General features: G+C 40.3%; 3 protein-coding genes across 4 annotated transcripts; all 3 read right to left on the bottom strand.

The window, feature by feature from the left end:
* Positions 1 to 178: 178 nt before the first annotated feature.
* LOC119900967 (cytochrome P450 2J1-like) lies at positions 179 to 5327 on the bottom strand. 2 transcript variants are annotated; one of them, XM_038716335.1, is made up of 10 exons: positions 4866 to 5327; positions 3758 to 3873; positions 3256 to 3421; positions 3016 to 3168; positions 2763 to 2923; positions 2316 to 2486; positions 2071 to 2212; positions 1750 to 1937; positions 914 to 1070; positions 179 to 729 (listed from the first exon to the last, which is right to left on the bottom strand). In XM_038716335.1, exons 1-10 carry the CDS (start codon positions 4990 to 4992, stop codon positions 554 to 556), a joined length of 1557 nt encoding a protein of 518 aa, XP_038572263.1. In that variant the 5' UTR covers positions 4993 to 5327; the 3' UTR covers positions 179 to 553. The 2 variants fall into 2 exon arrangements, with proteins under 2 accessions (XP_038572263.1, XP_038572262.1); XM_038716334.1 differs by having other exon boundaries at positions 914 to 1055; positions 3758 to 5327.
* A 360-nt stretch (positions 5328 to 5687) lies between these two features.
* Positions 5688 to 9001, bottom strand: LOC119900972 (cytochrome P450 2J6-like). Its single transcript, XM_038716339.1, has 9 exons — positions 8658 to 9001; positions 8143 to 8308; positions 7900 to 8052; positions 7660 to 7820; positions 7373 to 7549; positions 7137 to 7275; positions 6370 to 6557; positions 6118 to 6259; positions 5688 to 6025 (listed from the first exon to the last, which is right to left on the bottom strand). Exons 1-9 carry the CDS (start codon positions 8847 to 8849, stop codon positions 5850 to 5852), a joined length of 1494 nt encoding a protein of 497 aa, XP_038572267.1. The 5' UTR covers positions 8850 to 9001; the 3' UTR covers positions 5688 to 5849.
* Positions 9002 to 12703: 3702 nt separating this feature from the next.
* Positions 12704 to 19212, bottom strand: LOC119900973 (cytochrome P450 2J6-like). The gene is made up of 9 exons (XM_038716340.1): positions 19006 to 19212; positions 18380 to 18545; positions 18127 to 18279; positions 17872 to 18032; positions 17547 to 17723; positions 17311 to 17449; positions 13418 to 13605; positions 13166 to 13307; positions 12704 to 13079 (listed from the first exon to the last, which is right to left on the bottom strand). Exons 1-9 carry the CDS (start codon positions 19195 to 19197, stop codon positions 12904 to 12906), a joined length of 1494 nt encoding a protein of 497 aa, XP_038572268.1. The 5' UTR covers positions 19198 to 19212; the 3' UTR covers positions 12704 to 12903.
* Positions 19213 to 21498: the final 2286 nt, after the last annotated feature.

Genomic DNA, 21498 nt, shown 5'->3' with positions numbered 1-21498 from the left:
CTGCACCAATCAATGTGTTTCATTTCAACACGGTTCACAAATCATTTGACACACAGGTGTTTCTAGGTCATCAGTGCCTTCACATGTGACAAAGCAGCAATTTACAAGTCAACTCCATCAGAACAAATCCAGCCATACGTACTGTAGATAATTAACGAGACAAAAAGGATACAAGATCTGGCCTTTCTGTAATGACATTTTTTTTTTATAGTGGGCAATAGTCTAACTGGAAAGCGACAAGTGGGAAAATAATAGACATGATTGAGATATTTGTTGAATTTTTCATTAACAGGTGAAAGAGTTTTGGTGCTGCCTAGCGGTCGTGTAACAGTGTCAAAACAATAATTCATCACACAGTATGCGATTGTGTTGTGGCAAAACAAAGCGCATGCTATAGTTCTTCATTACCTCCTCGTGCCACCATAGTCCAGTATTTCTCATGTTATTGACGGGATATATTGCTGTCTAACTGCTTAAAAACTTGAATGGTATAGGGATACTGAAATGAAAACCATGTATAACAAACAATATAGTCTATGGTATGTTGCAGGGTTCAGCGGGCTTTGGCATAGATCTTAAAGGGATATGGTGTGCGTGTGGCTCCAGTGATTCCTTCTGTACTCAGCTCAACTCCTTCCAGAGTGGAAAAATAAAATTTCTGAAACAAACTGACGAAAAACAGGAACAGCTCCATTCTCGCCAGGCCTTCACCCAGACATGCGCGCTTTCCTGGAAAAACAAGCATAAATGCAAGTGCACTAAAATATCTTTTTGTACATGCTCACTATATAGCTGCAGGCAAACACTTTCTGCAGCTTACATGACTTTACTCCACGAGGTTAAAATGTTTCAAAAGTGGATTCTTTCAGTCACTTAATCAAACTCAGATTAATCCGTTAGATGTGAAGGTTACCTGCAGAGAAAGGTAAAAATGCATCCCTCCTCATAAACTTTCCTTCAGCATCCAGGAAGTGTTCAGGGTGAAAGGTGTCAGGAGTTTCCCACTCATTCTTGTCAAACAGCACAGATGTCAGGTTGGGCATCACTGTGGTTCCCTGCACACACACAGACGGCAATCAATTTAATATTTATTGTACAAAAGGATAAGAAGAGGTACAGGGATAGATTTTAGATATAGAATGTAGACATAATTTTTAACATTTACAGGAAAAACATACTTAGCCCCAAGCCAGTACAATCCCATTGAAACAAAGCCTCAATAAAAAAAAAATTATATAAATATAAAATATTGAGAAAGGGGATCCAGAAAGGGTCTTCAGATTCTAGGAAAGGTTTCTGAAGAGACCTCAGTGTAAGTTTGTTGACAGTGGACATGGTGTGTCAAACGTAATGTCAAAGCAGAATCAGTTTGTTTGTAGCTCATGTGGGTACATCGATCTTTGTAAGGTCAATAAAATTCAGTTATTTGTTCTTTTCATGTTCTCATCTATTTCAGTAGAATGTTTTTTATTTGCAAATTGTATTGATAACATTTACAGCACAAGCATGTTTATAACCCCCACCAATTAACAAATAGTGAAAATGGGATACACAAGAACAAGACAAGAAAAATTACGCTGTGAATCATACATGTGTATATTATTAATAGAAATCTACAGGTGATGTCAGGAGAGTCAATAGTAATTTAAAATTTGCTGACTTCACCCACATTGTCATATTTCAGACATTATATTAGTTTTCTAATAAACACATAAGGAACAGCGTGCTGCATGCTATAAGTAGATGCACCTTGGGTATGAAGTAACCACCCAGTGTCGTGTCCTTGGCGGCCATTCTGAGTCCATTAAGAGGAACAATGTTTCCCATCCTCTGGATCTCGTGGATGACAGCATCAGTGTAGGGCAGGTTGGGTCTGTCGGCCATAGTGGGCTGGCGGGTCTGTCCGATCACTCTGTCTATCTCTGCCTGGACTTTGTCTAGGAGATGAAATAAAAGTTTTTTATTGATCAATTAAAGTGACTTATTTTATCTTCGACATGTTCTTTCTCCGGTATCGTTTTAATCTGTTCCCTATGCTGCTGCTGTGGGAGGCTTTTTTTGAACACCCACCCTGGATATGAGGGTTGTTGATGAGGTAGATGAGGCCCCACTGCAGGGTCTTTGAAGTGGTTTCACTACCAGCCAGGAACAGATCCAGACAACACAAAACCAGGTTGCGATCATCAAAGCCCAGTTCACTGTTTTTATTATTCTGTCGGGCAGAGTGGAGGGACCAAAATACAGTCAAGTTTACAAAAAGGTTCATTTTTAGTTTTTGTATATATACATATATATGCTTATTGTGAACACCATACTTTCTCTATCAGGAAGGTGTCGATGTAATCTCGTGGGTTGCTTGGATCCAGATCCAACTTGTGCCTCTCTATCTCTCCCCTGATAGATGCCTCCAAACATTTGGAGTTGCTGAAGATGCCATTGTGAGGCCCCGGTAGGTGTTTCATCAGTGCTGGGAAGGCATCATACAGCTGTGTGGAGAGAAAGCATGGCACTTATTCAGTGCTGGTGTTTTTATCTCCCTTTAGTTCACAATATTTTCCGATCTTTCAGTTGACTGACAAATCTGCTAAATGTTCAATTACAATTTTATATTAGATAAAAATTGCTTGTCTAAATCACTAACACTTTTCTATTGGCTTTCTTGAATGTCTATGGATGCATTACTAAGTTAACATGCTGGTTCTGATCCCCCTTATGAATAGCCATGCAGTTGTTAGTTGTGTCTGAGCTTCTTTGCATCTTACTAGAGCCCATATGGAGCCTTCCAGATAGGCCATCTCAGTCAGATTCTTCAGCATGCTCTGGAAGTTGTGGTCACTGTAGTCAAACCGTTTCCCAAACACTATCTGGCAGATGATGTTGGCCACAGCATTGTTTAAAAGGGGCACAGGGTCAAACGGCTCACCTGAACAGAAGAAATGTCCCCAGTTACCGTACACTATGTGTGTGTTTTTGCTTTTCATTCTTTTACGTGTTCTCTTTTCTGTTTTGGCCAACCTTTCTCCTTCACCATCGACTCTTGCAGATGACGACTCTCTTCACAGATGCTCTGCTCCATGGAGCTCTTGGCCAGGCCAAAAGTACGTAACGTGGCCATGGCAAAACGCCGCTGTCTCCGCCACACGTTCCCATTACTGAAGAAAAGACCCGCTGAGACAAGAGAGAAACCACACAACATTACTCGAGCTTTCACTCTTTTTACTGCTCTACTGTATAGGTGAATTCTGTGCAATTTACCTGAGTTCCCTGAATAAATCCTGGTCACCATCGGGCTATAAGGCCGGTCCACAAAGTTGTCAGCCTGTGTCACTATGGCTTCCTTCACCATCTTCCATCCAGACACAAATACTGTTTTGTGTCTCCCCAGGCGTATGCAGAACACATTCCCATAAACATCAGCTAGCTGTGGATGCAGGAGCAGACAATATGTGGCCTGATGTCCAGCATGTGACTCTGATAAGATGCATATTTCAGTGACTTAGTATAAACAGGGTTTAAGCATTGTTTCCTACCATAAACATTTTTTAAATATTGTGTTTAGAGCAGAGTATCACATGAAGTTATGTAATTTTCCCGTGTTAGAGGACCTAACGTTAACAATTAGCTCTGCTCCACACTAAAGTAGGGGAGTTTTACTGAATAGCTTTTTTTAAATACATTTTGCAGAAGTTTTCGTTGAATTTTCAGAATAAAAAAAAACAGCACTTCACAATAGGAAAATATGATCATGTTGTCTTACCTTGGTCAGGTAAATGTGAGGCTGTTTAGATTCAATGCTGAAGACGTTTCCTAAAAGAGGGAGAGCCGGTGGTCCTGGTGGAAAGTTAGGGGGATCCTTTTTGTTCAGAGAATACACTAGGAAGAGAACAGTAAAACTAAGAAGCAGCAATCCCTTTACATCAAGCCACAGAAACAAATACCACAGCCACATTGTGAAGCAGAGGAAGGGCGCGAGTGCAGCTGTCGCATTAAAAATGTGCAGCTTTGCACGGAGAATGACTTGCTTACTGCGAATTTGTGTGCTGAACATATGTTTGCCAAGTGCAATTTGATTTGTCTTGAGTGATAGTGACGCCTACTGTTTAAATTGTGAATTACACTGAACGAAGCCCTAGGTCCATAGATGAAGACAGATTTTCTCGTAAAACTGCCATCAGAAGCTACACAAGAAAAGAGTTTGTGTGTAGAAGAGAATCAGTGATTTTAATAGCTCCGAAATTTCTGTGCAGAAGGCGCACATGGTATGTGCTTATATATAATTTTGAACATATAATATTTTGTGTTTATATTTCATACTGACAGGGAATGTGTTTGGAATTAAGTCATTTCACTTTTTCACGGTGTTTGCTGGCAAAACGGACATTATAGTTATCAGGTTACACTGTGTGAAACAAAGTAATCAGATTACTCTCTAGTGAACAGGTTAAACAGTGTGAAACGAAGTAATCAGATTCCTCTGTATAATAGGAGTACTGTAACTATCAGGTTACACAGCGTGAAACAGAGTAATCAGATTACTCTCTAGTTACAAAGTTCACACAGAGTAACCTGATAACTAGAGCGTAATCTGACATTAGGCAAAGCTAATAGTCTCTGTTGGGTTCAATAATGGTGATAAATGATTCGAAGTACATATTTTATGAAGTCTTTAATATTTTACTACATTTAAGTAGAAGTAGCATTCCTTGAGATTCAACAAAAATACATAGTGATAACCGCGTTTGATGTATACAACAAGTGTCTGAAAAGGACCTTAAGAAGTGGATTCATAATTCGGCAGAACAAATGATGGAGGCTACCTGCCGAGATTTACATCCGCCTCTTTTCTCAGCATAAATGAGCGTTACCTCCCGCGAGGTGCATGCAATTATTGCCAGGCATGCAGAATTCGGCACAGCATCTGACTAGAGCTGTGTGTCTTGCGGAGTGTTGTGAGGTGCTGCCCTTCCCCCTCTGCAGCCAGGTGATTGTCATGGCTGTCTCCACTCTGCAAACAGGGTGGAGAGCATAAAGACTGGGAGAGAAGTGGATTCAGCATCAGTGAACCAGTTAGTGTGGTGTGTGCAGTTGGCACTCATGACATCAAAAGTCTGCATGGAGTGCCGCATGTGTGCTTGTCTTGCTCCCTCTGTGGAGGGAAGGTGCTAGTGTGTTTCCCACTTAAGCTGCTGGTCTTTGGTAAAAAATTAGACGACCCTAGTGAAAGTTTATGTAATCTATATGTAATGTCACTAACATTTCACTACACAGCGTGCACTGCTGTCTACCGTCATTCCTAATATTTCCACTAGATGGTGCCAACGTAAGACTTTGCAGGAATTATTCAGTTAAAGGGATATAATAACAGATAAACTATTAGTCATTTTGATGATTTATTTGTTACTTCCAATGGCTTGTAAATAGCTTTTTATATACAGTCTATGGTAGTCAGTCATTAATGTATATTATATTTTGTTTTTTACCAATGACTTAAACCAGGTTTACACAAATAAATACAGAATTTATTAGTCATTAATAAATGTTTTTAAGTACTTATTAACTAATAGCTTATACATAGCATAACTGAGCTATAAATTAAACTTAAGCAATAAAACTTGTTATAAGATGTAACCTATATTTATGAAATCTTTATACGTCATTCATAACTACAAGGACAAAGGGAAATCTTATAAACAGTACCATTAATACATTTTAATGTAAATATAACTATTACACAGAATTAAATGTACAGGCATAAATAATAACGTTGAGACTGAGTTTGAGAAAGTGTTTTGCTTAGTCTTGTTACACATTGGTTAGATGAAAAATGGTTCAGTGAGATTTTGCTTAATTCAGCGAGCCTTAGCGCACACCTTGAAGGGGTGTGGTACACGTGTGATTCCAGTAACTCCTTCTGCACTCAACTCAACTCCATCAGGAACAAAGAAAGAGAATTTCTGCAGTAAAGCGACCAAAAACAGGAACAGCTCCATCTTGGCGAGGCCTTCTCCGAGACACACACGTTTCCCTGAAGAGTCAACAAACACATAAGCTCAGGATAAAACTTGCGTATATATTCTAGTTCAGGTTATGTACAAGATTGAGGGGATTTTGGTTTACCTGCAGAGAAAGCCAGGAGAGCCTCTCTCTTCACAAACCTTCCTTCAGCATCCAGGAAGTGTCCAGGGTTGAAGGTGTCTGGAGTCTCCCATTCAGTCTTGTCGAACAGCACAGAAGTCAGAATGGGCATTACGGACGTACCCTAAAAAACAGGATCCAGAGGTTTGACACCAAGCAATGCTGCAACAACACTTTTTCATTCCTCAAAAATGTTCAAGTGATAATACTGTTAAGACTGTGTACTAAATGCACCTTGGGTATGAAGTAACCACCCAGTGTCGTGTCCTTGGCGGCCATTCTGAGTCCATTGAGAGGAACAATGTTTGCCATCCTCTGGATCTCGTGGATGACAGCATCAGTGTAGGGCAGGTTGGATCTGTCTGCCATAGTGGGCTGGCGGTTCTGTCCGATCACTCTGTCTATCTCTGCCTGGACTTTGTCTAAATACAAGAAAATTGCAAGAGTTAAACTTTTACCAACAAGTGGAGATAACCTAGGAATTACATCTTAATGCCTTGGTATGTCGATTTTTACAAAGGATGAAGGCTGTGCATTTTGTCCCCCATCAATTACATTTAGTTTGCTTTAAGAGGGGATCATGTGGCCAGTGTGGATGAGAGGAATTAAAACAATGAACAAAAACATGGGTGTGTGAGTATTCTTTTTTATCTGCTGTGCAGTGTTGCTCTGTTGGTTGTTTGGTCCCCCACGGAAATATCTCAACAACTATTGGATGGATTGCCATAAAAATGTGTTACAGATGTTTATGGTCTCCAAGAGATGAACCCTAATAACTTTGGTGATATCCCAGCATAAAAAAGCAATAGCTTATATTACCATGCTAACATGCTAAACTTAGATGGTAAAAATGTAATCGTAAGAAATGTCATTAGCATTTGGCTCAAAGCAACGCTGTCCTCAGCGGTGCCTCAGAGCTGTTATCATGGCTGTAGACTCTTTTAGTTGCTTGTTGTTTCACAGTTAACTCAGCTCAGTGTTGGGTATAGCACGTCACCTACCCTGGATATCTGGGTTTTTGATGAGGAAAACCAAAGCCCACAGCAAAGTGGTGGAGGTTGTCTCCGTTCCAGCCAGGAACAGATCCAGAGAGCACATCGCCAGATTGGTCTCAGTGAAGCCCAGCTCAGATCCTTTGTGCTATTTAGAAATTCAGAGAACAGACAGCAGTGAATGACTGGCAGATTGACAGGAAGGGCTACACAATTTTGGGTGTGCAATGCAACTGTTCACATACATTCTCCATTTCAGTTAAGAAAGCATCTATGTAGTCCCGGGGATTGTTGTGGTCCAGGTCCTTCTTGTGCCATTTTATCTCCTGACTGATGAAGTCTAGGAGGGTGTTGAAGTGGCTGAACATTTTGTTGTGAGGACCTGGCAAGTGCTTCATCACTCTGGGGAATGACTGATAAAGCTACTCAGAAGAAAGCAATAGATGAGCAAGCAATCCCATCAGAATGCTGTCTCTCTGACAGTGGTCAAACTTATAATGGATAAATCCATGGATGCATATTACTAACTTACCATACCCCAGACTGAGCCCTCCAGCCACATAACTTCAGACAGATACTTCAGCATGATCTGGAAGTTGTGGTCACTGTATTCAAACCGTTTCCCCATAACCAACTGGCAAATGATGTTGGACACAGCATTGTTAAAATGGCCTGCTGGGTTGAAAGGTTCACCTGGACGAGAGAAGTCCACTATTTAGACATTGCTATAATGCTGAAGAGCTGATGATTATGAGCATATTTTGTGCACCACCTCTCTCCTTCTCTATCTCCTCCAGCAGGTGTCGGACCTCCTCACAGATACTCTGCTCCAAGGTGCTTTTGCCCAGGCCAAAGTTACGTAAAGTAGACAAGGCAAAGCGTCGCTGTCTCTTCCATATTTCACCATTGCTCATAAAAAGACCATCTAGACACAAGTATGCAGAGGCAATATAAAACGGCTGATCGGAATTAATTTCTGCGCAGCATGAAACGAGAAAGAGAGAGATTTGTACACCTGATTTTCCTGAGTAAAACCTGTCAGCGACAGCATTGTATGGTCGATCCACAAAGTTCTCGGCTTGTGTTACTATGGCTTCCCTCACCATCTTGTACCCAGACACAAGCACCATCTTGTCATTGCCAAGGCAGACGCTGAACACATTCCCATAGACGCTAGCCAGCTGTGAACAATACATCAGTGAAAAAACACTGATGAAACAACACACTACTGCATCATATGAATTTCATTTTTAAATTGTTTGAAAACAAACCTCACCAATGCACAACAACAAACTGTCCACATATGCCACTATCCTGATAACAATTGAACAATAGTGTTTGTGAAGAATCTTGAACTGACTGTATATTGAAAATATTCACAGTAAAAAAATATATTAAAAAACAAAAGTAGAAAGCAAACGTTTTCATGAATCTAAAATCCATAAATCAAAGCCATTAGCAATTATATCACATTTTCATATTGATCTTACAAGCTCTGTAAGGTGAAACCTCCTGTGGATTAAACTTTACCTTGGTAAAATAAATGTGTGGATGTTTATTGTCCATACTGAAGAAATTCCCCACAAGGGGAAGAGCCCGCGGTCCTGGAGGATAATTTGGAGGATTCCTGTTTTTGAGGAAGTCTGCTATTAGGAGGAAAATAAAAATAAACAGGAATACCCCCTTGATGTCAAAACCTGGCAAAAACATATAAAGCCACATTGTTGAAGAGAATTAAACCAGCAGCAGGAAGAAAGGTCTGTGCTTTTCAAGATTTTCTTCTTCCTCACTTGAACCTGTGGTTTTATAATGCCTTTTTACACACTTACTGATTTAACCCTGTTCTAGTCCAAACTGCACAAATATTACAAGACAGATAAGCAATTTGGTCAGTACAAAGGTGCTTGTGACAGTGTTCTTACATAACCAGCTACAGACACGCCTACATTTCCCTGTACAAGACCTCTGAGACAAGACCTTTTGAAGCTCACTGCAACTACCTCAATGTTGTCACCTTTTCAACCAAACCCTGACTTCTCTAAATTGTGGTGAATCGATTTCTGTAAATTTCCAACTCTGGGATAGTTATATTATGGGTAATGTAAAGCTGCTTGCACACTGCTCAGACAGCGCCCAACTAACACCAGCATTCTAAAGTTGGCAGCAAAACCAACTGCCAGTTCCACACTGACCAGACAGAAACTGACCAGCAAGTGGAAAACTACAGTACTTTTTACTGGTTGTATGGGGCCTTTAAAGGTATTTCAACAGGTGAAAAGGACTGGGTGAGCTATAATCAGATATACCTCAAATATAACGCTCATAACTGAAATCAATTCATTTTGAGAACCTTTCAATCTCAACGTAGGAGGTGGATAGCATAGGCTATATGGGCTGTATGGGCTATTTAAATGTATTTCAACTGGTTATAAGGACTGATTGAGCTATACTCTGTCTTTTTGGCAAAATGCAAAACTACAAAACTCGATATTTCAACTGGTTATAAAAGGACTGGATTGGTTGGCAGAAAGCAATGTCATAAGGATAATTGCAAGAGAGACATTTCCTTTGTTTTATTTATAGCCTAACCCAGCTGTGAACCATGTTAATTAAAGAAGGCAGTCTCTATTCCAAATATAATCAAGGATAATAAACTGAACCTACTGAACACAAATTTCAATCGGCAACAATAGGCTAATTTTATTGCTTATAATAATGTTTTGTCAGTCCTAATTAACTGCAAACACTTCAACTGTGATTACATAACTGCAAACACTTCAACTGTTATTATTCCTTTACAAGATAAATTAGCGTTTCACAAAGACATAGCCTACCTTTGCTGCTACGGACATAAAGTGATGCTTATTTACACGTTATGACTGTTTTACCCAGATAAAAGCAGCTGTAGATGTAGGCTATAGATAGCCTACTGGGCGTTAACACCCTGCGCACGCTCCCACGGAGGGCAATCAGTTTTCAGCAGATGATCACTTTTCGGCACGACACCTGTCACTTCCTCGAGCACGTTTTAATTCAGATTGTGCACGAAGAGGAAGGGCTGTTCACAGACAGGTCCGTTGTCAATGAGAGAAAGGAGCGCATAATGGACACTTTGCTAACCTACATTAACATCAAAGAAAGTCGTGCATGCTGACGTTCCGCGTGTGAGTCTAGGCTTAGTTGTCTAGGGAACACGCTCAGAATGTTGCGGTTGTTGGAAAACGGCACACATTGGTCCAACTTTCTACGTCTCCACCCAACCAGACTAGACATGTCAAACACAGACGAACACCGACTGATGGTGCACACTGATCCAAAAGTTGGTGTTGGTTGGAGTCGGTCAGCGTTTGTCGGGACAGTGTGCAAGCAGCTTAAGAGATTTTGATTAGAAAGAAGAATGTGTGGAACAACAAAGGCAATAGCTCTGGTTCTGCCGCATCAATTTGATTGTTTTTAAAACTGTCTCCCATGTGTCAGACAAAGTTAGATGAGTGGAATGCTAAATAGGTTGAGTAGTCCCTTAACATTTAACCATGAGTTCTAACAAAGTTTAGAAATGGTTCATAGGGGATTGGTGTTAAGGTTTGCGAGACCAAAAAGCAGGAAACGGACCGGGGTATGGAACAAATTTAACAATCAGGTTTATTCTCAGCGTCAGAAGGTGCAAGTGAAGAATCAAGTTTCACAGAGAACCAGGCAGGCAGAGTCAGCTAGGCAAGCGGCAGAAAACAGACGAGACTCTGAATGGTGCAGGCAGACTGAGCTCTCTAGCGGGGAAATCACCTGAACCAAAAGAAAAAACAGGGTCAGGCAACACAAGGAAAAACACAAGATGAGAACTAGAGATTGGCCGTAGCACGCTGTACCACGTTGGTGAACTGTTGTTTAGTCACCTCCCACCAATGTCTCACCACACAAATTTTACTACAAGAAGTTCTGTTACCCACATCATAATTATGTTCACCTGGAGAGAGATGGCATGAGAAGAAAGGGGATGGAGCTTTTGGTCCAGAACAGAATCATGGAAGAGAACTGCCGCTATCCCAATGTCAGAGGCATCAACCTCTACAATGAACTGATCGGAAATGGGATCGGGTTGGACCAGGATGGGAGCGCAGGCTTTTGAACAAAAGCTAAGTCAGCTTCTGGTGTCCAGGAGAACAGAATATTGGAGATGGTGAGTTGTGTAAGTGGTGCTGCTACACTACTATAGTCTCCTATGAAGCGCTTCTGCATGGAATATAGCTAACTTATCTAGCTAGTAGCAAGAAACCAATGAACGTTAGCTTGCATTACCGCGCTAACATGTTGCCAATGTATACTGTGCGAGACGTACTGAATGAGTTTCATACAAAACGACATGTAACTATACTGTTTTACGACAAACCGTGATTTTCTTCAAAATTATATTTTAAATTGACCAACATCATATGTGTAATTCAGGGCTCAATAATTCTAACAGTATAAAAAAATAAGTTGTCTACGCACGTAGCCATGCATTCATACTTGTGGGTTGGTATCTCTGTCATTCTGCAATTACACCCCCACCTTCACAGGCAGTTACATTTTTGAGGAGGTGCATGCTTGGCTACGCTGTAGGTGATGGTGTGACGGTAGTGGGCTATGCCTTTAGCTCTGTGACAACAGTGGATTCAGGCGCAGCTCTCTTTTACTCTCTATATTACAACAAGGCATAGACTTTAGAATTTGTTTAATTCACTCAGTGTCGTTTTCCATCTTACCAATTGGATAATGCAGCTTCCTATGCTGAAGTGCAGGCAACCAAAAGAACAGAAAGTTACGTACTGTAACTCCAGAACCTATGAGTGGGTTTACCCCTTCGTGCTTCTGTGCAGCACTTCCAGGAAACGCTTCACCAGCGTGTGAGCGAACACCGTCCTGTCACTGTCACCGAACCCTTTGTGACAGGAAGAGAAGGCAGCAACATTACTGCTCCAAATTTGGTGTTGATCGGCCATTCCAAAGCTAAGATATGATGTGACTATATATATATATAAGGTTTTTGATATCCGCCTTTGTATGTGGGACTTAAAGCAATTTGAAAGTGCAAAACTTTGGACCTTGCTTGTAGCTCCCCCTAGAGGTAGAAGTGTGCGAATTTCAAATTGCCGTTGTCTAATTTTCTTCAAATGGCTTGTAAATAGTCAACTGCCATGAATGCATGTTATATTGTGTTTTTACAAACCAGGTTCGTGACACTAATTAAATGAATTATTTATTAGTCATTAACAAATGTGTTGAAATGGTTTGCTAATGATTTTGTTTCTTTATTTAAGTAATAGCTGATACATAGCATAACTGAACTATAAATAAAACTTAACCAATACAGCTTGATTATAAGTAACATACACTGTAAGGATGTATGTCTATGAAATCTTTATACAAAATTTTTCATTCATAACTACGGACATAATAAGGACAATAGGAAACATCTTATAAACAATGCCATTGTTAATACATTTAATATAAAGTCTGTGAAGGTTCTCAGTCATCCAGGTCATAATGATCCAATGAAGGTTTAAATCAAGGGCAACTGGACTTGGTTGAAGATGCTAGTAGACATTTCGTCCCTCATCCAGGACAGGCAGTTCTGAAATGACTAGTAAGGAAACTTAGCTATTTAACCTCTGTGGGGTTGTTTGTTTGCCAAGATCATCAATACCGCTAGTTCTTTATAGCTCCTGGTTGTTGTAATAGCAGTCGTTATGGTCATTAGAAACTACCTGTGGCCAAGTCTGAACGACCATCGTTTAAGTCAGCGAGCCTTGGCGCACACCTTGAAGGGGTGTGGTACACGTGTGATTCCTGTAACTCCTTCTGTACTCAACTCAACTCCATCAGGAACAAAGAAAGAGAATTTCTGCAGTAAAGCGACCAAAAACAGGAACAGCTCCATCTTGGCGAGGCCTTCTCCGAGACACACACGTTTCCCTGAAGAGTTGACAAACACCCAAGCTTAGGACAAAACTTATATTCTGGTTCAGGTTATGTTCAAGATTGAGGGGATTTTGGTTTACCTGCAGAGAAAGCCAGGAGAGCCTCTCTCTTCACAAACCTTCCTTCAGCATCCAGGAAGTGTCCAGGGTTGAAGGTGTCTGGAGTTTCCCATTCAGTCTTGTCGAACAGCACAGAAGTCAGAATGGGCATTACGGACGTACCCTAAAAAACAGGATCCAGAGGTTTGACACCAAGCAATGCTGCAACAACACTTTTTCATTCCTCAAAAATGTTCAAGTGATAATACTGTTAAGACTGTGTACTAAATGCACCTTGGGTATGAAGTAACCACCCAGTGTCGTGTCCTTGGCGGCCATTCTGACTCCATTGAGAGGAACAATGTTTGCCATCCTCTGGATCTCGTGGATGACAGCATCAGTGTAGGGCAGGTTGGGTCTGTCTGCCATAGTGGGCTGGCGGGTCTGTCCGATCACTCTGTCTATCTCTGCCTGGACTTTGTCTAAATACAAGAAAATTGCAAGAGTTAAACTTTTACCAACAAGTAAAGATAACCTTGGAATTACATCTTAATGCCTTGACTTGTTAATTTTTACACAGAATGAGGGCTGTGCATTTTGTCCCCAATCACTTACATTGAGATTGCTGAATGGGGGGGGGATCGTGTAGCCAGTGTGGACAAGAGGAATGATTACAGTGAACAAAAACATATGGGTGTTTGAGAATTGTTTGAGACAGACTTTAAAAATTTTAACTTTTCTTTTAATGCTTTTTGACAAAATATGTTTGCAAATAGGTTTAATTATCTGGAACAGGTTGCTGCATTAAACATTTACCCCTCTGCTATTAGTTTTTGTTTCCTGGACTGATCATGACAAAGTAAAGCATACATCTGAATGGCTCAACTGTTCTGCTACTTTAAAGATTTATCCTCTTATCAGTAGACATGACTTAAAATTGGACTTTAAATGCCAGTAATTCCTTTGGGTAAACTTTGAAAGAGAAAATAAACCATACAAATGATCCCTATCAGTTTCAGCCATGCTAGCTACAAGGCTCTAGGGATGGCAGTATTGCTCTGTTAGTTGGTCGGGCTCAACAACTATTGGATGGATTGCCATGAAATTTGTTACAGATCTTTATGGGTCCCAGAAGATGAATCTTAACCTGATGAAAACAGACCCCTTTTTCCAGAAAAAAAAAACGAATACGAATCCATTGTGTATTAATATATTTATTTTACTTTTACAGACTACATGGAGATGCAATAAAGAAAATCTGAAATTTTTAGCCTCGCCTGGTAAAAATTGCTATATTTTGATGCAATAAACCATCAAAACCATCCTGAGTTAGCTTTTAATGCAACTGAATATCTTCTAATACACCTAGAATGCAATTGTAACTGTAAATCTGATGAAAATAAACTAAAATACAACAGTTATCATTGTAGTGAACAACGGTGTGGATTTGTGCATTTTATATTGAATAAATTTGGAGCTACTCTAAATTCCTTTCTCCTCCCCAGAGAAGAAGGGGAGGGGTCAAAGTTGCTTTCTCTAAGTGCTATCCCGATCATAAAACTGGCACCTTTTTGATTCCGAAGCTGATAGCAGGGCCTGACTGTTAAACTGACAAAGGGACACGAACCAGCCATTGGCATTTCCCTGAACAGCCTATCAAAACTGGCCCCCCCACACACGTTTCCATGGCAACTGACCTTATTCTTTGTTTTATTACCACATCAAAAAGGAAACTCCTTGTCTCACCTAAGTGTGACATAATCCAGGACAGCCGAACTTTCAATGTAAAAGGGACTGCAGTCTCCAAAGACTCAAAGCATTTAATTAAATCTTTAGTTACTTGATTACGTTTGCCTCTATTTGAGTAGTTATGTTAACATGTTGTTGCTATCTGTTGTTGATATTAGTGCTGAAAAGAAGTTACTTTTCAGCAGTTAGTTTATTTTCAGCAAGACACTCCTTCATCTAATGTAATCAATGCTTGTTCATAATACTTTCCTACAAAATTCCTTTAGAAATGATGACAAAGGAATGTTTTACTATACTCTTAACTGCCGGCTTGAATTTAAGTATGAATCAACAAAAATTCCTCGGTTCCTAAGGAGAGACGATCTTTGATTTAATCCAAGCTTTCCTCATGTAACCTGAGCTCCCCCAAGTGGACGAAATAAGTATTACATGCCCTCGTCGGAAATGCCGTTAAATGTATAAATATCCTGACCAATAATGTGACAATTGTTTCCTGTTACCAAATGCCTAGAACAGTACAACCGTCTGACCATTGAGGTTCGATTGTGGAAAATATTTGATTATAATACGTGCAAATAGATTTCTTTTCTTTAAACATTAAGTTTAGAGAGGCAGTCCCTTAGGAAACCTGAGACGCCCCCTGGGGAACCACGCCCCAGGCAACAAAAGAGCGACACGCGACCTCGCTTCGCCTCTTCTCTTCGCTCCTTGCTCTCTCCGCTGCTCTGCTCGGCTCTCTGGACGCTTCGGCACGCGTCGGTGTGCCTCGCCAGGCAACGCCCTCAGAGTCGACCACCGAAACAGGCCTTTTGTTTCGCTTGAAGCTACACACGTGAAGTGCCGCGACATCGATCTGCCCTTCAATTTGTTTTTATTTTCTTTATTTCTTTTTTTTGTTAAAGTTATCAGTCCGTTAAGTTACACTGGACTAATTCAGGAACGACCAAGTTCCATTTTAAGCCTTTTTCATCGAGCCAACTTCACCGAGGTCAGACCAAGCCAAGTGGTCTCGCCAGCTACAACGAAGGAAACCTGAAAACAGCCGAATTGCCAGACGGAGGAGGCGTTTTCAATCAGACATGGAAACCCCGGAGAATCCCAAGCAAAAAGCCAGGATCGGCAGCTAGTGGGACCAACAACAGGCCAAAAGCAGGCTGCCGGCTAGCAGTAAGACCTAACACATCTTCTGTGATCAGATATTTCCCTTTTTAACTCCTAAACTCATAGCGTTAGTTTACTTTCATTAGCTCTTCTATGCTGTATGAGTCAAATGCTTCCCACAATCGAACCTCCAACCTCATTGTTCGGTAATTGTTATTTTCCCTGTATTCAACCATCTTTTTATCACCTTAGTTAGAGAATAAATTCACTGTAATATAATCAAGAGCTGTGTGTGTTGCCTATTTCTATGTCCCTGCCAAGAGAATTGACCCTTTAGATATGAGACTGACTGACTGATTTAAGATAATTGAGCGATTATTAACTGATCACTAGTATTAATTGTATAATTATTGAAACTACCTAGAGGTCCGGAGACTCTAGGATTATAACAACTCCGGTGGTGCCCTTAATGAGGAATCTGGTTTGATTTTATGAATAATAAAATTCATAACTGGGTATCAATTCTCATAAATTTATTAAATTGCATAACTAAATTTAGGTTTGTTATATCATACAACATTTTCAAATATACCAGGCGAATTTCCATATTTTGGCAATTATTGTTAAAATGTTGACTTTTATTGATAGATATCTTTAAAACACTTTCAGTCCATACAACCTATTTCCAAATGACAAAACATTGAAATATTGATAAAAACAGGAGTATTCATCAACATTCCTGTCACCAAAAGCACTCCTATGCTTTACAGGCCTGTAGATTTAGAACGGCCGGTGATGGGGATTGTATCAATCGATCCGGCTTGAGCAGACCTTTCATCTGCATGTCTATATATCTCCATCGGAAAAAACACTATGTTCTCAAGCGGCATGTTTCCTCTGCAGAAAAGAAGACAGCAGGCAGGCAGCTTGCAGGTATTGTGCAATAATCAAGATGGCGCCCGCTTAGACTCGGAGCAACAACATCGGCGGGTTTCGGAGTTAAAACGGTGAAAAAAAAAAGATTTTTCAATCATTATCAACGCCCAGAGCACCATCTGCTTTCAAAACGTTAATGACTTTGGTGATCCCATGACTTTTCCTTTAATGCCATTTTCTGTCTTTTCGTGAAATTACTCATCAGCTATTTTATGGATTGCCATTTAACACCACTCAGAATTTATTTTATTTACTTTCGTGATGTCCTTGCAAATTATAGCGATAGCTAATATTACCATGCTAACATGCTAAACACAGATGGTAAGAATCCTATTATCATGAGAAATGTCATTAGCATCACAGTTAACTCAGCTCAGTGTTGGGTATAGCACGTCACCTACCCTGGATATCTGGGTTTTTGATGAGGAAAACCAATGCCCACAGCAAAGTGGTGGAGGTTGTCTCCGTTCCAGCCAGGAACAGATCCAGAGAGCACACAGTTAGATTGGTCTCAGTGAAGCCCAGCTCAGATCCTTTGTGCTATTTAGAAATTTAGAGAACAGACAGCAGTGAATGACTGGCAGATTAACAGGAAGGGCTACACAGTGTTGGGTGTGCAATGCAACTGTTCACATACATTCTCCATTTCAGTTAAGAAAGCATCTATGTAGTCCCGGGGATTGTTGTGGTCCAGGTCCTTCTTGTGCCATTTTACCTCCTGACTGATGAAGTCTAGGAGGGTGTTGAAGTGGCTGAACATTTTGTTGTGAGGACCTGGCAAGTGCTTCATCACTCTGGGGAATGACTGATAAAGCTACTCAGAAGAAAGCAGTAGATGAGATCACCTTTTAGTCACATCTGCTTTCACCTTCTGTGATAAAGTTTGGCCACAGACATCCCTGCACTCTGACAGAGGATGGACTCACACAGTCCCACCAGTTAAATGGATACCAATGACTTACCATACTCCAGACTGAGCCCTCCAGCCAGATAAGTTCAGACAGATACTTCAGCATGATCTGGAAGTTGTGGTCACTGTATTCAAACCGTTTCCCCATCACCAACTGGCAAATGATGTTGGACACAGCATTGTTAAAATGGCCTGCTGGGTTGAAAGGTTCACCTGGACGAGAGAAGTCCACTATTTAGACATTGCTATAATGCTGAAGAGCTGATGCTGCTGATTATTAGCTTATTTTGTACTCATCGTGCACCACCTCTCTCCTTCTCTATCTCCTCCTGCAGGTGTCGGACCTCCTCACAGATACTCTGCTCCAAGGTGCTTTTGCCCAGGCCAAAGCTCCGTAAGGTAGACAAGGCAAAGCGTCGCTGTCTCTTCCATATTTCACCATTGCTCATAAAAAGACCGCCTAGACACAAGTATGCAGAGGCAATAGGGTAAATGGTGCAGGGGAACTCATTTATGCACAGCATGAGACAAGAAAAACAGAAAAAGAAAGATTTGTACACCTGATTTTCCTGAGAGAAACCTGTCAGTGACTGCATTGTATGGTCGATCCACAAAATTCTCGGCTTGTGTTACTATGGCTTCCCTCACCATCTTGTACCCAGACACAAGCACCATCTTGTCACCGCCGAAACGGACGCTGAACACATTCCCATAGATGCCAGCCAGCTGTGAACAATATATCAAGGAACAAACACCGATGATCATATGAACATTTTTAATTGTTCAAAAACAAAACCTAACCAATGCACAATGAGGAATAAAGGGGCTACCACATGTGCCACTAGATGTCAGTATCTATCAGTATATTACTTTATATTTAAAAATTAGTAATTCAAAACAAAATGTATATTTCCTAAAGTTATTGGTGAATTAAGAAAAATGACATTGACAAAGTTATGCATTGCCACTATCCTGATCGCAATAGTATTTGTAAAGGATCATGAACTGCTTGTAAATTAAACTTAATAAACACAGTAAAAATTATTAAAAAAACAAAACTAGAAAACATTGCTTTAAGGAATCTATTTTTTTCATTAAAGCCTTTAGCAATTGTATAACTTTCTATCTTTGATCGTTTAAGTTTACACGCCCTGTAAGGTGAAACCTCCTGTGGATTAAACTTTACCTTGGTAAAATAAATGTGTGGATGTTTATTGTCCATACTGAAGAAATTCCCCACAAGGGGAAGAGCCCGTGGTCCTGGAGGATAATTTGGAGGATTCCTGTTTTTGAGGAAGTCTGCAATGAGGAGTAAAATAAAAATAAACAGGAATACCCCCTTGATGTCAAAACCTGGCAAAAAATTATAAAGCCACATTGTTGAAGAGAATTAAACCAGCAGCAAGAAGGAAGGTCTGTGCTTTTCAAGATTTTCTTCTTCCTCACTTGATACACCTGTGGTTCTATAAAGCCTGTTTACACTTGATTTAACAATGTTCTGGTCCACACACCCTCACACTACTAATATTACAGGAAAAACAACTGAACAAAAAAAACGATCAGTAATTCAGAGTCTGTACAAAGGTTGTGCTAGGTTGCTAGGTTGCTTGTGACAATGCTCTAACATAACCAGCTAATTCCCTAGACATCAAGTAGTCTGTTCAGTGCGTGTTGTTAGGCTATAAGGAGACTAAGAGGCTAATATCAATCCTGTATGTGTCAGATTATTAGCCTTCTTGTTTATATGTGGTATAGACGGTTAATTAGCGACTACCTTAATCACCACTACAGATTCATACATACGTGTACAGTTTTCAGCTCAATTATTTGTAAATATTTTTGAAAAGATGGTGAGAGACATGGACCAAGAGTGGAACAGGGCACACAGAGACTGCTCAGATTTTGTGCAACGCCCCACAATTATATCATCTTCCAATATATTATTAAAGTATAATGTTGCTAATATGACCACTAGACAGAGCCAAAGTAAAAAAATAAATATTTTGGGTTTTAAGTGTTTATGCGCAGCAGGCTAATTATTAACATTTATGAGGCAATAAAAATGAAGTTTTTTTGAAAAGTTTTCCTTTGTCTGACTTTTGTGAACAAACTCTTGACCAGAAAAAAGGAAAACATGCTACTACAATACTACCAAGAGAAAGAGCTTGAGGAACAAGCACTTGCCCACGAGGAGCGGTTCCATGCTGGAGAGCAAGCCTTGGAGATTGAACAGTTTAAGGTTGAACTACAAAGTTGCGTGAAGCTGAATTGGAACAAGTACGTTACAGTTACGGAAGTTAAGGAGGCCAGAGGGGCAGTTTGTTCACGAGTGGACCATACAATTCAATCGATAGGTGACGGCTTATGAGGTAAAGAGTAAGGATGACTTGATGGAATTGAAAGTATAGAGCAGTTCAAACATGTCCTCCTGGAACGTGTTACCACATACCTCAGTGAACATCAAGTTAAAAAGGTGAATATCAACAGTTTAAATCCATAATTTGGGCGAGATTTAAGGATAAAAGAATGGACTTAGTTCTACCTCCAATGATAACAGAATTTCTTAAACTCTCAAAACTGTTATCAAAGATAAACATGTTACTGTTGAAAACAGATGGTTCAGTCTCTCCCCCATTCTTAAAGTGCGAGACAGATCTATCCATTAGTCCAGACTAAAAATCCCAATAGTCTCCATCACCTGGTCAGTAACTGGCACAACAAACATTGCCGGCTTCGGGCTACCATTAGCTCCAGCCTGCTTGGTCCTGGACTTGAAAACATAACAGTCTCTTCTCCAATGGCCTCATTTATGACAATAACTACAAATTCTGTATTTTCTCTGTTGTTTTCTCTGTGTCCAACCCATGAACTAGGACAGAGTTTTTAAACTTCTCCAAAATCATCAGATCCTGCAGAGCCTCATGAGAATCAACCTCAGCTGCATCACATCAATGATCAAATTGAGTGGACAAATCACAAGCAAACTCCAAATGTGACTGATCACCTCTTTTCCAGCCCCTAAACCGTTGGCGTTATGCTTCAGGCACCAGTTCATACGCCTTGAGGACAGCAGATTTTACCACAGCATTTTTCAAACCATCACTGTTACTCAAAGAAGAATAAGCCTCCTGGGCCCTGCCATTCAACACACATTGCAACATTAATGTTCGAGTGCAATCAGACCACCACGCAAGGCTAGTTCCCAAAATCTGGGAACTAGCCTTAAATCACTCATGTCAGACTGCCTGGTACTGAAGGACACAGATGGATTATCCTTAAACAGAAAATCAACTTTCCCCTCTCTAATCAACGTAAATGTTTGCTTTTGCAAGTCAAGCTTTGCCTGTTCAGTTTCATATCTCATCTTTTCTACTAAACAGCACTTTCACCAACTCAGTGCCCTGATGCATCTTCTCCACTGCAACTTCCTTCTCAGTCTCTAACTTCATGCGCAACAATAGCAACTGTTTTTTGATGCTCAAAAGTCAAACCAGATCTAGGAGACATTAACTGAGGAGGCGAGGCTTCAATGCCCGCAGAAAACAAAACACCCTCTGCAGTGCCCAGCACTTTCATCTTTAATTTAATTAAATTTCAAATTTGCTCTTACTGTCTGCTTGATCTTGTAGCATAACTACATTGATGTAATACATTTATGAGAATTAATACCAAATACCAA

The sequence above is a fragment of the Micropterus salmoides genome, unplaced genomic scaffold (assembly GCF_014851395.1).
Source record: "Micropterus salmoides isolate LMB-PRFRI ecotype aquatic unplaced genomic scaffold, ASM1485139v1 Ms_hic_scaffold_13, whole genome shotgun sequence".
In the NCBI taxonomy this organism is placed as follows: Eukaryota; Metazoa; Chordata; class Actinopteri; order Centrarchiformes; family Centrarchidae; genus Micropterus; species Micropterus salmoides.
This window is presented reverse-complemented; position numbering and strand designations above follow the sequence as displayed.

Bases quoted from the DNA above. Each gene is read 5' to 3' on its own strand.
- LOC119900967 (XM_038716334.1), bottom strand. From the start codon at position 4,048: ATGTTCAGCACACAAATTCGCAGTAAGCAAGTCATTCTCCGTGCAAAG. The intron at 3,422-3,757 runs GTAAGACAACAT...CTGCATCCACAG, and splicing joins CTCACATTTACCTGACCAAG to CTAGCTGATGTTTATGGGAA. The intron at 2,213-2,315 runs GTATGGTGTTCA...TCTGCCCGACAG, and splicing joins ACACCTTCCTGATAGAGAAA to AATAATAAAAACAGTGAACT.
- LOC119900973 (XM_038716340.1), bottom strand. From the start codon at position 19,197: ATGTGGCTTTATAATTTTTTGCCAGGTTTTGACATCAAGGGGGTATTC. The intron at 18,546-19,005 runs GTAAAGTTTAAT...TATTGTTCACAG, and splicing joins CACACATTTATTTTACCAAG to CTGGCTGGCATCTATGGGAA. The intron at 18,033-18,126 runs GTGGTGCACGAT...TCTCTCGTCCAG, and splicing joins GGAGATAGAGAAGGAGAGAG to GTGAACCTTTCAACCCAGCA.
- LOC119900972 (XM_038716339.1), bottom strand. From the start codon at position 8,849: ATGTGGCTTTATATGTTTTTGCCAGGTTTTGACATCAAGGGGGTATTC. The intron at 8,053-8,142 runs GTGTACAAATCT...ACTTGTGTCTAG, and splicing joins GTTTTACTCAGGAAAATCAG to ATGGTCTTTTTATGAGCAAT. The intron at 7,550-7,659 runs GTAAGTTAGTAA...TCTTCTGAGTAG, and splicing joins AGGGCTCAGTCTGGGGTATG to CTTTATCAGTCATTCCCCAG.